Source organism: Tursiops truncatus, chromosome 9 (genome assembly GCF_011762595.2).
Source record: "Tursiops truncatus isolate mTurTru1 chromosome 9, mTurTru1.mat.Y, whole genome shotgun sequence".
Lineage (NCBI taxonomy): Eukaryota > Metazoa > Chordata > Mammalia > Artiodactyla > Delphinidae > Tursiops > Tursiops truncatus.
In genome coordinates, this window is record NC_047042.1 from 78,087,546 (window position 1) to 78,103,672 (window position 16,127).

Consider the following 16,127-nt stretch of genomic DNA (forward strand, 5'->3'; position numbering starts at 1 on the left):
TTCTTATGGAAATAATATGAGTGATGACTGGTCTCCCAATTGCTCCGTTGGAACCTGACAAATCTATTCCCTCATGTATGTCAGTGTCATTTTGGGGTCTTCCTTTTTTCTTGTTCCTTTTCTTCTCTAAAAATATTTTAGCTACTTTTGGAGTAATATAGAATTTATGGTCAGTTCGGTCTAAGTACCTACCCACCATTTTTATTCTGGGCATGAGTAGGGAGTTCTGCTAATGGGTGGGCCATTGCCTATAGTGAAAAGGGAACTTGGTGAGTCATGGAAGACATCTCTCTTTTAAGTATGCAGCTTAGGAATATGACTCTTAGATAGGAGTGCTTCTTAATCAGTTCCTGGAATCTGAGGAACTGCTGAATATCCATCAGCTTCAAAACCAGCATATAATCATCACCATCAGCTGCTGCAGCAGCAGCAGTGGGAAAATTATCATCAAATTATCATCGTTATCATCTTTACCAGAACTTTGCAGTTCTATTAATAATAATTTTAGGACTGATAAAGTATATAAAGAACTCATACAACTCACTAGCAAAAACATCCAACCAACCAAACAAACAAAAATCCCCAGACAAGCCAATTGAAAAATGGGCAGAGGAACTGAATAGACATTTTCACAAAGAAGACATCCAAATGGTCAACAGGTACATGAAAAGGTGCTCAACACCACTAATCATCAGGGAAATGCAGATCGAAAGTATAATGAGTTATCATCTCACACCTGTTAGCATTTCACATAGCATTATGCTAAGTGAAATAAATCAGACAGAGAAAGACAAAGACTGCATGGTATCATTTATATGTGGAATGCATAAAAGCCAAACTCATAAAACAGAGAGTAGAGTGGTGGTTACCAGGGGCTGGGAGTGGGCAAATGGGGAGATGATGGTCAAAGGGTGCAAGCTGCTAGTTTTAGGATGAATAAGTTCTGGGGATCTAATGTACAGCATGATTATTATAATTAGTAATACTATATACATAGCTGGAAGTTGCTAAGAGAGTAGATCTTAAATGTTAACACTGCAATAAAGGAATGGTAATTATGTAATGTGATGGAGGTGTTAAATAAAGCTATGGTGGAGATCATTTTGCAATATGTGAGTATATCAAATCAACACGTTGGTGATTCAGATGTGTAAAAACATGGCAAAATGGTGCAAATTACCAAAAAAATCTATGACTTTCCTTTTTTTTCTCTTCTTTGAAATTTATTTTAAACCATCCCCTCTCAAAAGGAGTAATATTTGGATCTTTTTTGACTTGTAGTTCACATTCAAAGCCAAACCACACAGGATTTATTTTAATTCAATAAAATGTCCCACCAACTTCATGAAAAAAGCAGAAGACTAAAACATTATGAATATAAATATCCCTTCCATTTTATAGCTAGATTAAGTAGATATAGATTCTTCCACATAATCAGTTAATCTTAAATTATCTAGTTTAAATCTAGCAAAGAACAGGTGCAATTTATTATAATTATAACACAAACTATACAATATGTTTATATCTGAGAAGAGATGTGTAACTGCTAAAAATCAAAACATATCTTAAATGTACAGTATGTAAAAAATACTTTCATGTGATCTCTTATAAATAGCACTATTACAGAGCAAAAAGTGATCCCTTAATTTTTCTTTTACACCAAGCTAAATTTGTATATATAAAGTTCTAGAAAGACCATAGAATCATTGTTCAAAGGTCTTCTCTTCCAAACTCAGATCTTAATCTTTACTGCCTAAAATATACCAAATTACCTTACTTCTCGCCGTTGAAAACTTATTTCCCCTCAGTGTTTCCCATCTCAGTCTGTGGCATCACCATCTGCCTTTACCTAGCTTACTGTAGCAGAGGCATCTTCTATACTTTTCCCTCTCTCATCTACAAAGTCAGATTAATCAAAAATTCAATTAGGTCCATACCCTCTGCCTTTCACATTGTTGCCACAGTAAGCTTCTTAAAGGGCAGAATTTAACATGCTGCCTCCTGGCTTCAAAGCTCTCTATTTCCCTTAAGATGAACTAAACTCTATTGCATGGCATGAACAGCAATTTTTAACCTGGTCCAACCTATCCAAACATTTCACTTTCCACAGCTCATTCCTGGCACCTGCACTGGAGATGTTTCCCCAAAAAAGCCCTGCTCTCGACATTTTGGGGTCTTTGAATTCATCTTATTCTCTGATTATGTTACCTCTTCCTTTTTCTCTCCTTCGTTAATTAGTCAAGATAAATATCTATTGAATACCTACTCTCTGTCAAACAATGGAATGTGCTAGGGGATTATATGCTGAACCAAGTGGACACAGTTCCTGCGCTCATGGAGTTTGCACTTCCCTGATTGCACACGACATCTTGCTCCAGACTCAAATTCCTTTACCTCACATTCCCTCTGGCAATATTCCTAGATTGAGCTAGTTGCTCCAGCTTCTGGGAGATCTGGCCTCTGTGTGCACCTTTGCTGTGGTATTTATGTCACGCTTTTTTTTTTTTTTGCTGTATGCGGGCCTCTCACTGTTGTGGCCTCTCCCGTAGTGGAGCACAGGCTCCGGACGCGCAGGCTCAGCAGCCATGGCTCACGGGCCCAGCCGCTCCGCGGCATGTGGGAGCTTCCCAGACCGGGGCACAAACCTGTGTCCCCTGCATCAGCAGGCGGACTCTCAACCCCTGCGCCACCAGGGAAGCCCTATGTCACGCATTTTTTTTAAGTCCATCTTCCCCATTAGACTCTGAGCTGCTTATGGTAAGGAGTAGGTCTTTTCATCAACAGACCTTCCTACAATGCCTAGGACAGTGTTGGATGTCAAATCATTGGAAGCCAAATTTAGGCATCACACCAGAAAACTGGGTTTGTAAAGATGACCACGAGAAAGTTACTGAGTGCAAGTATATCCAGCAGTTTTTAAAGCCTATTTATAATGCATTCTTCTGTAATACAGCGGGCATACTGTTGATTTTCTGTGTTTTAAAAGAATTACTTCTCTCCCTAAAGATGATAATGTTTTCATAAATATGTATTCAATTCTCATCTTAAAAACCCTTAATACACCCTGTAGCTAGTGGCTTAAAACTTATCTTTGTATTAGTTTTCTCTTTACATAAAATTCGCTCTTTCCTTGAAGATTTCTGTAAATAACAAGAAAGTTTTCTTTTTCCTATTGAGTTGCATGCTAATGCATTATAGCCTGAGGAAGGAACATATGCCCCACTCTCATATTTCTAATGCCATGGTTACCGTTGGACTATTTCTATGCAGGATTATTTTTCAATGGTCTCAAGATATATTGCTCCCAATACAACCTAGTATAGTATTTTTACATTGATTTATTCTGGGGAAATGAATTCTATGGGATAGTTTACAGAAGTCTCTTTCCTTCCTTTAATAGGCAGAATAGCTACAACAACTCCTCCATCTGTGTTTGACAGTAGCACCTCATGAATTCTGCATTGAATTTAGTGGTAAGGAAGACACTAAAGATAACTGGATTGTAATTACATGAATAGGAGTTGCTCTAAGTTCATACCCTGGAAGAAATAGGATGAGCCTAATAAAAAGGCAGCAAGATTTTAATAAGAAAATGAAACAATATTCTGAGACTAGCATTATATTTCTTTAAACTATATATGCTAACTGCCATCACCATGAACCTGGTAAAAGGAGAAAATGAGGCTGATTTTCAGAGCCTAAAATGTTTCCTATCAGGATGTTGATTTCAGTCCATCCATGAAGGCTTATCAAACCATTACAACATGCTTTGATGTAAGCAAGTAAAGTAATTTATAGACAAGGAAGCAAGTAACAGGTTTTAAAATGCACACGTATCTACCTGCAAATCTAATATAATTTTATGTATAATTATTCAGAGAGAATTAAATTTCATGTACCTTTTCCAGCTCCATCTTGCTTGAAATTTTCCCTGCATCATTACTGTATCTGAAAAACAAATTGACCCAGTTTATAATTTTATTAAAATGTAATTCAGAAAATCCTAATCAAAATAATATTCTTTACCCTGGAACTGGTTTTGTTTTCTCTTTTCTCTCACTTGTTTCATGTTCATTAACATTTTCTGCAAAACATTAAATAGAAAAAAATAATAATTTAAATGAAGGGTTATCAATGTGTGTATGTGTGAAGATGGAAGCATTATTAGAAACTGAAAATAAACAAATTCACCTTGTACTGACATAACAGTCATCATAATAAAGTATTTTACGAACACCAATATCCTCCCAACATTTTTTTTCACTGCATCAGAGCAGTTTATCAGACCAGAAATAACCAAGGTAAAATGTGATGCTGTTTCCAAATAGAATATAAGAATTAAACGTTCCCAATATTATGCAGGAAAGTCATTTCAGTATAAAAGAGTAACCTGGAGGTCTACTGATAAGGCATGAAAGACAGAGAAAGTTCTAACAGACTGGCTGGAGGATAGAAAAGTCATACTTATTCTTTCCCTTTTGCCAGAGAATGTAAATTCAGCCATTAACTGAAAGTAAAATATTTGGGTAAATGTAATTCCCTTGTATAAATACTGGAAAATAGAGAAAGAAGAAGGTTAAATTCCCATCATGCATGTATGGACAGTTAGTTCAAAATATAACCCAGAATTCTTGAGCTTTTTCTATTGCCCAAATGACTAGACCCCACTGTGGCCAAATCAACATGTGATACCATCTGTTTCCAGTCCATAGTTGGTTGATCCACTGATATAAGTCATCTGAGTAGCCTCAACCTCTGCTTCAGCACTGATGATCTGCTGGGCCACAGCCTCCATGATGGGCATCACCATGGCAGTAGTAGAGGTGTTGCTAAGCCACATAGATAAGAAGGCGGTACTGCTCATGAACCCCAAGGTCAGCCTGAAATGAGAGGGCCTTTATTATGAAGTGTGCTCTCTAGCTTCACCAGCTCCATATCACTTAACTGTAAAGGATGTTGTTCATGAGTTGTGAATTAATTTTTTCAAAACATAGAAGGTTAAGATTCCTCCCAGATGAGGAACTCTGAGGAGAGCTATAGCCAGGTAGAAATCAAAATGGCACATGTAAGGGCAGATTTCTTACGAGGTTTGTCTCCCTGAAAACCATAAGAATCTTCTCTCTGAAACCAGAAAAATGATAAAACTTATAATCAAACTGCAAGTTGGTAGATGGTGTAACAGCTTATAATATTACACCAATATTTGAATGCCCTTTACAGATGACACATCTTCAAATACTAGTAAGATAAGGTGCAGTCAGCATTTGCATTTAAGATCCCTTATCCTTTCTTTTATGTTTGGGTCGTATCTCTGATTATTAGTATATGTGCCAAGGAGGCACAAGGGCAAGGAGGGAGGTTAATATTTGTAAATCTGCTTTTTACTTGTTAACTACTCTGGTTCAATATATGGTGGGTGGAGGAAATGGGTAAAATCACTAGCTAAAATGAGGTTTCAGAATTTTCTGTAGATTCAATTATTCATGCTGTCCTGAATCTGACATCCCTGCCTGTTGTCAAGACTGGATGTATTACACTGTCTCCTCTTACAAATAGAGTAATTCTTCTCCCTTAAAAAATAACATACCTAATAGGATTTTAAACCATGTCTATAAGCTTTCAAAATCACAATTGGGAAAAAACATGATCTCTTGAGTAGGAGGTCCAAGAAAATCATTCAGAAGCACATCTTTCCATATAGAGCCATTTATGAAATTCTCTGAGTCTCTTTTGAAATAGATCTATAAGAAAATTCCACACTATAAATTCCAACTACAGATAAGGTGGATATTTTCTATGTGTAAAAGAAAACTTTTAAGAAAACTGTTTAAACAAGAAGTGATTCTTAATAAAAAAAAAAGAAACAATTTTAACTTCAGGCACTGGCAAAACCAGAAATCTTTCAATACACAAAGGGTGGGAACTGATAAAACTTCTGCGTGGTAAAAATGCCTTAAATTGAAAAACCGCTTAGTGGTATAATGGACAGGACCCTTGCCTCACTGTGCAGTGCATGACCTCACCCCCTGGGGCCAGTGAGCAGGTGGCCAAGGAAAAGAGACACATTTCTACAGCACTTTAAGAGGCATGGAACACCATTTCATGGTAAGAGTGAAATACCCTTAATACCTGTCGTAAAATTTTTAAGTAACAGATATTTTAAAAAATGTGTCTGATCTGAGTTATTGAATTTTTTTTCTATTTAACAAAATAGTTTGCTCCATAAATGATAAACACAGATGTGGTTATACCCTGGAACGAATTATGCAACATAATTCAATACAATTTTCCTATGTTTTAAAGAAAGATGAGAAGGGAAGAACCACCTAAGGCTTTAAAGCATAATGCCATTAGGTAAATGATTATGACACTGGAATTTTTTTGTTTTAGCTCCCATCTATGTTCTTAACAAGAGCTAGAATTAAAACCAAAACAGCCAGTTAATTTAATGGAAAAAAGCATTTATTTTAGTGGGGTAAATCAGTCTAATGAGTGATTTCACATTCTATAAATGAACCTTCTTAATTGCTTCACTTTGGAACAGTTCATTTAAAAAGAGAAATGTTCACCTTAGAATTTTTCTGCACATATTTGTATTTTGTCAGCAATGTCTTTGGTTCTTAACATCCTCCCTGATGATCAAGGATACTCTTGAAAGAGACTTGAATGTGTAATCAGCCAAATAAACAAGCTAGCACTGAAATCTACTCTGATGTCTGTCAGTCTTGTCTGTTGAGGTTCAAGGCTTCTCTCAGCTTTGACTCCTACAGTGCATAAAAGGTGAACGAGTTGTGTGCACTTATTCCAACCTCCCTGTAGTTAGACCTGCAGTGGGAAAGTTTTCTTTCTTTTCCTCCTCCAACTCAAGTACCTTTTTTTGTTTTTTTCTTTTTGCGTTATGCGGGCCTCTCACTGTTGTGGCCTCTCCCATTGCGGAGCACAGGCTCCAGACCCGCAGGCTCAGTGGCCATGGCTCACGGGGCCCAGCCGCTCCGCGGCATGTGGAATCCTCCCAGACCGGGGCACGAACCCGTGTCCCCTGCATCGGCAGGCGGACTCTCAACCACTGCGCCACCAGGGAAGCCCCTCAAGTACCTTTTATATCACTTTCATATTTGCAGAGAAAAATAAAGTCGTGACTTACACTGCCATACAAATGATTGTCTGGATATGCATTACTTATCTGTTTATTTGCTCTGCACAAAAATGGTCTGTTTGGAATGTAAACCTGGAACGGTAAACACAGTACTTACTTACCATGCTGGGTTCACACCCACCATCATCACCATTCTCAGAGCAATCCTTTTGTGCAGATTCCATTTTTCTATTGATGTTGCTAAACAGATGACTCCAGTTAGCAGTAGGTGAAAATCTTTGAAATAAGCAGATGCCACCTGAAATTACAGTTAAACCCATTATTTACATTGGTGGGGGGAAAACATTGCACCAGAAAGACATTGTTTCACTGCACTTAACTTTGACCTTCAACTACATGATCTTTCTATTTTGTTGAAAGAAATGTAGATGTGTTTGAATACAAATTTAAATAAGTTCCACATCCTTACCCAGAAACAGTAGTGCTATGAAAAAAGTATATAGAAAAGAAAAAGGGTACCCATATACTAAGTTTTTAAAGAGCTGAGCAACATCAGGCAGGTGCCTTCTATGCCTTAATTTCTCCATCTGTAAACTGGGGTTAATTAGTTTGTACTCCTATGGCAGAACGGCCATGACTATGATCTGGGAAAATCTCAAGTCAAGTTTTGGCGTGCCAATATCTTTATCACCACCATTATACCAAAACGGCAGTCACTCTTGTATCTTGACTAGTAGAGTATACAGATACTTGGGCAACCACTTGCAGCAGGACTTACCAAAGAATGCTCTGAAAGGTACATAATATTTTTCTTTAAAAAAAAAGTTTCTGGGCTTCCCTGGTGGCGCAGTGGTTGGGAGTCCGCCTGCCGATGCAGGGGACACGGGTTCGTGCCCCGGTCTGGGAAGATCCCACATGCTGCGGAGCGGCTGGGCCCGAGAGCCATGGCCGCTGAGCCTGCGCGTCCGGAGCCTGTGCTCCGCAATGGGAGAGGCCACAACAGTGAGAGGCCCGCATACCAAAAAAAAAAAAAGTTTCTGTGGTCAAATAAGTTTAAAAAACAGAGTTTTCCATGATTCTAGAATTTTCTTTCTTGTAGGCCTTCTCAAAACCTTTAAACACTAGTGTATACTATCACTCTCAAAGTGTGGGATACCCTATACTACATATTTTTCAAACTTATCTAATCATAGAAACCTTATTTAAAAATACCTCATGGTACTGATATTCAAGAGACCTGACTTTACAAAATGCTTGGCTTAAATTGAATCACAAGGCTGTGGTAAAATCTTCTCCCGCGGAAAGGGGAAGAGAACTGTATCATGGGTATTATGGGTTAGTTAAAAAACAGAAGTCTCCACCCACGTTACAGGACAGATGAGCCTCATGAAAGCAGTACTGGGCCCAGGCAGAAGATAGAAATCCAAAGGTGATAAATTGCATGGCCTGGCATCTTGAACATGACATCTTGCCTGAGAATGTTTCAGCTGTGGTTTAGGCAGTTGTGTGCTGGGTGGCTGAAAGCTGCACGGAGATAGATATTCTGGTTTCAATGCATTTCATGCTTTTAATGGGAAACTGAATCCATTTTCTTCAGATGGGTACCCTTAGATTGTATAAAGGTAAGAAACACCTCTCAGCATGAATAAACTCTCAGCAAGAACAAAATGGAAATACATGTGAAAGTTAATTTGGCCTTATCTTCTGAAATGGCAGTTTTCTGGAAAAGAAAACAGGGAAGCTTTTTCTTCATTAGAAACAAAAATTGCATTTCCAACACTGTGTGAGACCGAATTCTGTTGACTAGAAAAAGCTGATGCAGGACGTGAAAGAATTGGCCCTTTTCTTGGGAGGTAGGCACCGGGCATGGATGTCAGCCTGGGAAGATTGGAAACACATTTCTCCTGCTGGCACACATGACTCAAGAAGCCACAGTCTGTGTTTTGTTTTTGTCCACCTGAAGGTGGACACACATGCAGAATTCTAGAGGCAAGAAACAGCTGGAAGTTTGGAGGACTTATGTGGAAGCCTTATCAACAGGATTATTGATCCTTTTAAATACAGCTTTCTCATTGGAAGTAGCAGCATGAAGTAGGGAATCTAATTATGTCAAACATTCGCAGGAGAACTTACCTTCTTGGAAGGCATGATCCCAAACATAGGGAGCATTAAGGCAGGCAGCAAAGCTGTTACCGACAGAGGCAAAGCTTCTGTCAGCCAAAACGTGGCAACGACAAACAGGATGTAGGCACATTCTGCTTCCTGGACAGAACAAAGGCAAAATGCCAGGTGAAATAATGAGGCTGGGAAATTATCATTCAAACCACAATCACATTTGCTGGATAGAGTCGAGTCACAGAGAAAGTTATGAAGAAACTCTGAAGGTCCCTGCCCCTTTGAGTTGGGCAGCAAAATGGTTATTTCTGAGGGGTTCCAAGAGTCAAAATTTAATACACATGAAAAACCAATGACATAAAAACATCCTTATTTGTTATGTTTCCTTCGCATTTTCTTCAAAACAGACAACAGCATGCAGTCAGTTTTCTGTGTTCATGTCAGCGTATATAATTGTTTGCCCTCAACTTCATTTGGCCTGTGAACTGTACTCCCTGCCTTTTCACTGCATTTCTTGGTTGGGTGGGAACCATGCACACTGACCTTCCTCTCCCTCTACTAAAAAGGGAAAATCAACCTAGAAGAAAAGTATTGGTGTACTTTTTTACAGGGAAAGAAGGACAGTGCCCTGTTACATGCATGGATAAGACTGAATTTGCTCCTAAGTGACACAGACCTGGAGGTGAAGAGCCTCTGCTTTGCTTTTTAGAAAGACAGCTGAGCTCCTGGGAAGACACAGGGGGACTCAACAGGATGGAGACTCTTAATAGAATGTTTTGCTTTGCTAGGTATAAAACTGTGGGTTTCTATTTTAGGGCATTGTTAAGGAATGGTTGGAATTTGTCATTGTGTTTGGCTTATATAAATAATTTTGATATGAAATCACCCAGGATGTACTAAGTGATCAGTAAAGGTTAGCATCTCTTATAGGCTTTGTTTTGCTCTCACACTGCTTAATCTCTGCAAATTCTGGGCTGTGTTTGAAAAATTTACAAATTTACAAAAACTGCTGTCTGAGTTTACCGAGGTCTTTTATTTAAGGCTTTCCCAGGACAATAACATTTCTAGCTCTGCTGCCCTCTGATTCACCTACCTCAGGGTGAGTCCTCTGGGCCTGGTATTTACTCATCCAGAAATCCTGTACTTTCAGTGGGTTTCTAAGAAATTCTTAATAAGCCATGATTGTGTCATGTCTTTGTTGTGCTTTTTCAAGGAGAAAGACTAAAGGTGTTTTGATGTTGACAATATTACACAAAGTCTGCCTCTATAATCTTGACAAACAATAAAAAACAGTGAAACAAAGCTGAGCTTTGACTAAATCTTCCTGACTTGCTCTGGAGAGAATCTGTGAATATGAGCTTAATTTAAAATGCCAGTGTAGGGCTTCCCTGGTGGCGCAGTGGTTAAGAATCCACCTGCTAATGCAGGGGACATGGGTTCGAGCCCTGGTCCGGGAAGATCCCACATGCCACGGAGCAACTAAGCCTATGTGCCACAACTACTGAGCCTGCGTGCTACAACTACTGAAGCCCATGCACCTAGAGCCCGTGCTCCGCAACAAAGAGTAGCCCCCACTCCCGGCAACTAGAGAGAGCCCGTGTGCAGCAACAAAGACCTAAGGCAGCCAAAAATATTAATTAATTAAAAAATAAAATAAAAATGCCAGTGTAGAGAATGACCAGGCCTGCTTTTTCTCTTAGTTAGAACACGTGGATAACCCCAAAGCTCTTCATTATGACCCTATGTTTTCTATCATACTTACAAGAACCTAGATTTCAAAGATAAAAATGGACCTTTTTATTATCTTGCTTTTTAATCACAACCAACCAGTCTCTTGGTCCTATCCATCCCCCTGTCATTTTACCTCTAAAACCTGACCACCTGCTTCCATTCTACTTCCTCCACTGCAGGCAAGGCTGTTCCAGAATGAGGTGATCTTTTAAAAATCTGCTTCGTTTTCGTCATTCCCTTTCATGAGGCTGGATTAAGGGACTAGCTACCCTGACAAGTGTCTGGCGCACCAATCTATAAGGGACTGCAAAAACATCAGAAAAATAAATAGAATATGGTACCAGTGAATTCTGTTCACCACACATAACCCCTGCCATAGTGTTGAAATTTCATTTCCACATGGGTCTACTTCAGCTAGACACTCATAGTCTGCTCAGATGGGGCAACTTTGGGGACAAAATAAAAAGCAAAATTTCAAGTATTATTTGCTTGTGTAGATGGCTTTCATGTTTTAACTCGCCCAGCCCTGATTTAAAATGATCAAGTCAGTGATTTTTCAGTTGTTTATTGAAAAGAATCCAAAATCCTCATCTTGCATTCAAGGCCACCTTCACTCTAACTATAAGACTCACTCCAGGGCTTCCCTGGTGGCGCAGTGGTTAGGAATCCACCTACCAATGCAGGGGACACGGGTTCGAGCCCTGGTCCGGGAAGATCCCACATGCCGCAGAGCAACTAAGCCCATGCACCACAGCTACTGAGCCTGCGCTCTAGAGCCCGTGCTCCTCAACAAGAGAAGCCACCGCAATGAGAAGCCTGCGCACTGCAACGAAGAGTAGGCCCTGCTCACCACAACTAGAGAAAGCCCGCGTGCAGCAACGAAGACCCAACGCAGCCAAAAACAAAAAACAAAAAAAAAACCTCACCCCAGTACTTCCTGAAATATTTCTAAAGAGTCTTATCTATATTCCTTCTTCATATTTGGGTTCTGATCCCTGCTCCTCATCATACACCCTTCTAAACTCTAATCCATAACATTCAATCAGGCAGTCATACTAGTGAGCCCCCAGATACTCTTTTTTTTTTTTTGCGGTACGCGGGCCTCTCACTGTTGTGGCCTCTCCCGTTGTGGAGCACAGGCTCCGGACACACAGGCTCAGCAGCCATAGCTCACGGGCCCAGCCGCTCCGCAGCATGTGGGATCTTCCCGGACCAGGGCACGAACCCCTGTCCCCTGCATCGGCAGGCAGACTCTCAACCACTGTGCCACTAGGGAAGCCCCCAGATACTCTTATGCGACGGCTTCTACCTGCGTGTGACCATACCTTGGCCTCTTGGACCCTCTGACCTAGTTTAACTATGTAGACAAAGCAGTTGCGAACTGATGGCCAAATCTAGCAAAAAATACAGTTTACTTGACTTACAATGGTATGTGTGTGAGTGTGTGTGCATTTAATTTGAGTCAAGATTTACAAACAAGCAGATTTCATATTAGATTTAAAATCCAGATTTCTGGCTTCTCTTGAAAAACGAAGGAATTTGGTAACATTGGAATCATATTCTTCCAAGTCAATAATTCTCCAGACTTGAGGACTCCGAAATTCCCCTTTAGAGACTGACTTGTGCTTTTCAGTTCTGCACAGTACCTCTGCACCATCTCACGCACTCTCTTACCTGCTTGGCCTTAAACAGCATTTGAGTAAAATCTCTGGTAATAAAAATGCTGCCTACGTGCTCTTCCTTGCAAATCACCAAGTGAGAATCAACACTTGGATCGCTCACTTGGATTTCTCTGCCTACCAGCTGTGTGGTCCATGGACCAACAGCATCAACATGATCTGGGAGCTTGTGAGCAATGCAAGCATCTCAAGCTCTTCCCCAGGCGTTCTGAATCAGGATCACCATTTTAAGGTTCCCCAGGTGATTCTTACATAAGTTACAGTTTGAGAAGCCCTGGGTTACTACCTCGTTCGAGGAAGTAACCTTTCGGACCTTCCCTTTTATCATTATCCCTGGGTCCAACTTGCAAACCAGAAACGTGCTTCCAGTAAGTGTCTATTTGCTCAAGCTGAATCCCTAGACTCATAATCTATTGTGAAAACTTGGCCATTCTTCAATGTGAGGTTCATATTTACATCTTGTCTATGGAGCTTCCCACAAACACTTACCTACATTTCATATTTCTGCCTATGTGTCCCAGGAGATTACAGCTGCATCTGGCTAAGGCACTATATCTGTTGTCCCTGATAGCTGCATTCCCACAATGTGTAGGAAATGCCTCTTTTTCCCATATCTTAAGGAAGCTCAAAGTCTAGAAAAGGAGGAAAACAGATGTATCCCCCTTTGAATGGGTAGGATGGCCATCTGTGTCAGTTTTCATGGCATAGTGCTGGTTTACACCTGTTGGGCAGGTATCCCTTTTGATTAGCAATCACTTTCATTCTCCAGAGTGTCCCTCTTTGGCTGACAAATTATGCAGTCATCCTATTGATGGATCTATCCTAGGACTACCTCCTTCCTCAAATTCCTGTTTTCTATTATGTGATCTTTCTTGGTCAGGCTTGGAGTCCTGGACAGGAAAGTGTTCTTTCCTATTAGCACTTTAGGCCTTCAACAACACAAGGTTAATCCAGGCACAAAGTCAAGTATTTTAAGAATCTTATATTAAATATATATAGGATTTTTTTAAAAAAATCAAAGATCTGTGGATGTTTTTGTTAAGAAAAAGAAAGAAACAAAAGATAGAGAAAAACATTTCATTTGTTATTTACATTATATTCAACAAAACTAAAATGAGGGTGAATGATTTTGGGTGAACACGTTCTTCTGATGAAGAAGAAAGTTCAGGAGTTATCTTAGTGCTCACAACTCAAAAGTCATTCTGAGGGCTTCCCTGGTGGCGCAGTGGTTGAGAGTCCACCTGCCGATGCAGGGGACACGGGTTCGTGCCCCGGTCTGGGAAGATCCCACATGCCGCAGAGCGGCTAGATCCGTGAGCCATGGCCACTGGGCCTGCGCGTCCAGAGCCTGTGCTCCGCAACGGGAGAGGCCACAACAGTGAGAGGCCCGTGTACCAAAAAAAAAAAAAAAAAAAAAAAGTCATTCTGAATGTTTGAACCATTCTGAATGTTTGTAGAACCATCTCTGAGATAGAGGAAAAAATTGCTTCATTATATCACTGGAAATTCTTAGAGTGACCCATTATCTCTAGCTCTACCATCTTTGTCTCTTTAATTTTTTTCTCTTCCCTCTCTTTCTCCACCTTCTTATCAAGCCCCCTACTCCTAAAACAGAAGGACACCACTGTAACCACCATTATACACCACAATCACCAGTACTACCACCACCAGCAAACACTGATACAACAGTAAAAGACCAATTGTCAAGTAAGTTAGACTGTGGGTGAATCATTTCCCTCTCAGTCCCTCTCAAGTCTAGTGAAAATCGTGAGTACATCTGTTGTCTTTATTAAAATTAACCTTGCAACCATAACAAGTAAAAACTTGAATCAAATTCTGTTCCACAGATAGCAAAACATTTTAGTATTATAAATTCTTGAACTGAGTGAGAGCAACACAAGTAACGTCTACTTTCATTTTGTTTATTGTGAAGGAAAATATAGGAAGGAAAAAAGATTCAAAATTATGAGTAAGACTGATCTTACAGAAATATTTTTTAAGTCATGATCTCTTCTCAAAATACTATATGAAACAAAGGGGGAAAAGTCCAGAGGACTTCCCCAAAAATAAAAACACCGATTTTCTGTTAAAAAAAACCTATATACCCTCTACCACTTCCAAAAGTTACACCGAGAAGTTCAGCAGACCACATCCACCAGGCAGAGGCAGCTATGCAGAATACAGATATTGTAAATTCCATTCGATAGTGTGAGGAGTAATGTCACTTGACTGTGTTTTCCTGGTCTGTGTGTGTACGCTGTGCCTTTCTGGCTCATTTAGGGCCATCTCCACCTTTCCTGTTAAAAGAAGATTCTCTCAAACTACCAGAGAGATTACGTGCAGATGATTACCAACCAATATGGGCAAGAAATTCCTGTTCCTGATTGACATATACACATTACTATATATAAAATAGATAACTAATAAGGACCTCCTACTGTATAGCACAGGGAACTCTGATCAGTACTCTCTAATGACCTATATGGGAAAAGAATCTAAAAAAGAGTGGATATATGTGTGTGTATAACTGATTCACTTTGCTGTACAGCAGAAACTAACACAACATTGTAATCAATTATACTCTAATAAAAATTTAAAAAAAGAGATTCCTGATCCTTGATATTTTTGAAAAAATGAAGCATAAGAAGCCTTCTAGCAGTATATGTTTTAAAAGCATTTTTTAAATTATGAAATATTAAGAACATATGGAAAATTATATAATAAACACATTCGTACACATATTTTTAAATGCTAATATTTTGCCACATTTGCTTGAATTTTTAAGAAATAAATAAAACATTCAAGATTTATATACACCACTCCACTTCCTTCTCTGAAATCCTGAAAGTCAACCACTATCTAGAATGTGTGTCCTCTCCATCCATGCTTTTGTGATTTTACTACATGTATTTACTACATTTTACTACATTAATGCATTAATAAACATCATGTGGTTTTGAGATTAAATAAGATTTTCTGTATATGTGATTTTTCAACTTGCTTTTTCACTCAATGTTTTATCTATTTCAAGTGCATTCATGTTGATACATGAAGGCCTATTGTTAATTTGTTTTAAATGGATAGAGCATTTCTTTTTATAAATACATTAGAATTCATATGTCCGTTTTTCTACTGATGGCTGTTTACGGGCTACGAACATCTTTGTACTTAGTTCCAAAGTGAATATAGGAAAGAGATTTTCTAAGCTAGTGTATAAAAGTAGTTATCGAAGTTTCTGAGTGGAAAGTATGCAAGATGGTTGTATCAGTTTATACAGTATTAGCACCAACAATGTGAGAATGTTCCGTTTCACCAACCATTGGCATACTGGACTAATTTATTTATTGGACAATCTGATAGTATGGAAAGTTCTTCTTAATTTGCATCTGCTTGAATACCACTGAAGTATTTTTTTCATGGTTATTGAACATAATTGTTTCTCTCCTGAAAATTACCTTATTTATAGTCTCTTTCCATCTTTCTGTTCAGTTATTTCTTTTTATCAT

General features: G+C 39.1%; 1 protein-coding gene across 1 annotated transcript in view; it reads right to left on the bottom strand.

Annotated features, from left to right (window-relative positions):
* SLC13A1 (solute carrier family 13 member 1) overlaps positions 1 to 16,127 on the bottom strand; it is a 77,843-nt gene that overhangs the window by 47,663 nt on the left and 14,053 nt on the right. The window contains exons 2-6 of the mRNA XM_019924675.3: positions 9,230 to 9,358; positions 7,258 to 7,394; positions 4,693 to 4,880; positions 4,027 to 4,084; positions 3,900 to 3,948 (exon numbers count right to left, since the gene is read on the bottom strand). Of these exons, the coding sequence (XP_019780234.1) occupies positions 3,900 to 3,948; positions 4,027 to 4,084; positions 4,693 to 4,880; positions 7,258 to 7,394; positions 9,230 to 9,358 (561 nt within the window). The remainder of the gene's footprint in view (positions 1 to 3,899; positions 3,949 to 4,026; positions 4,085 to 4,692; positions 4,881 to 7,257; positions 7,395 to 9,229; positions 9,359 to 16,127) is intronic.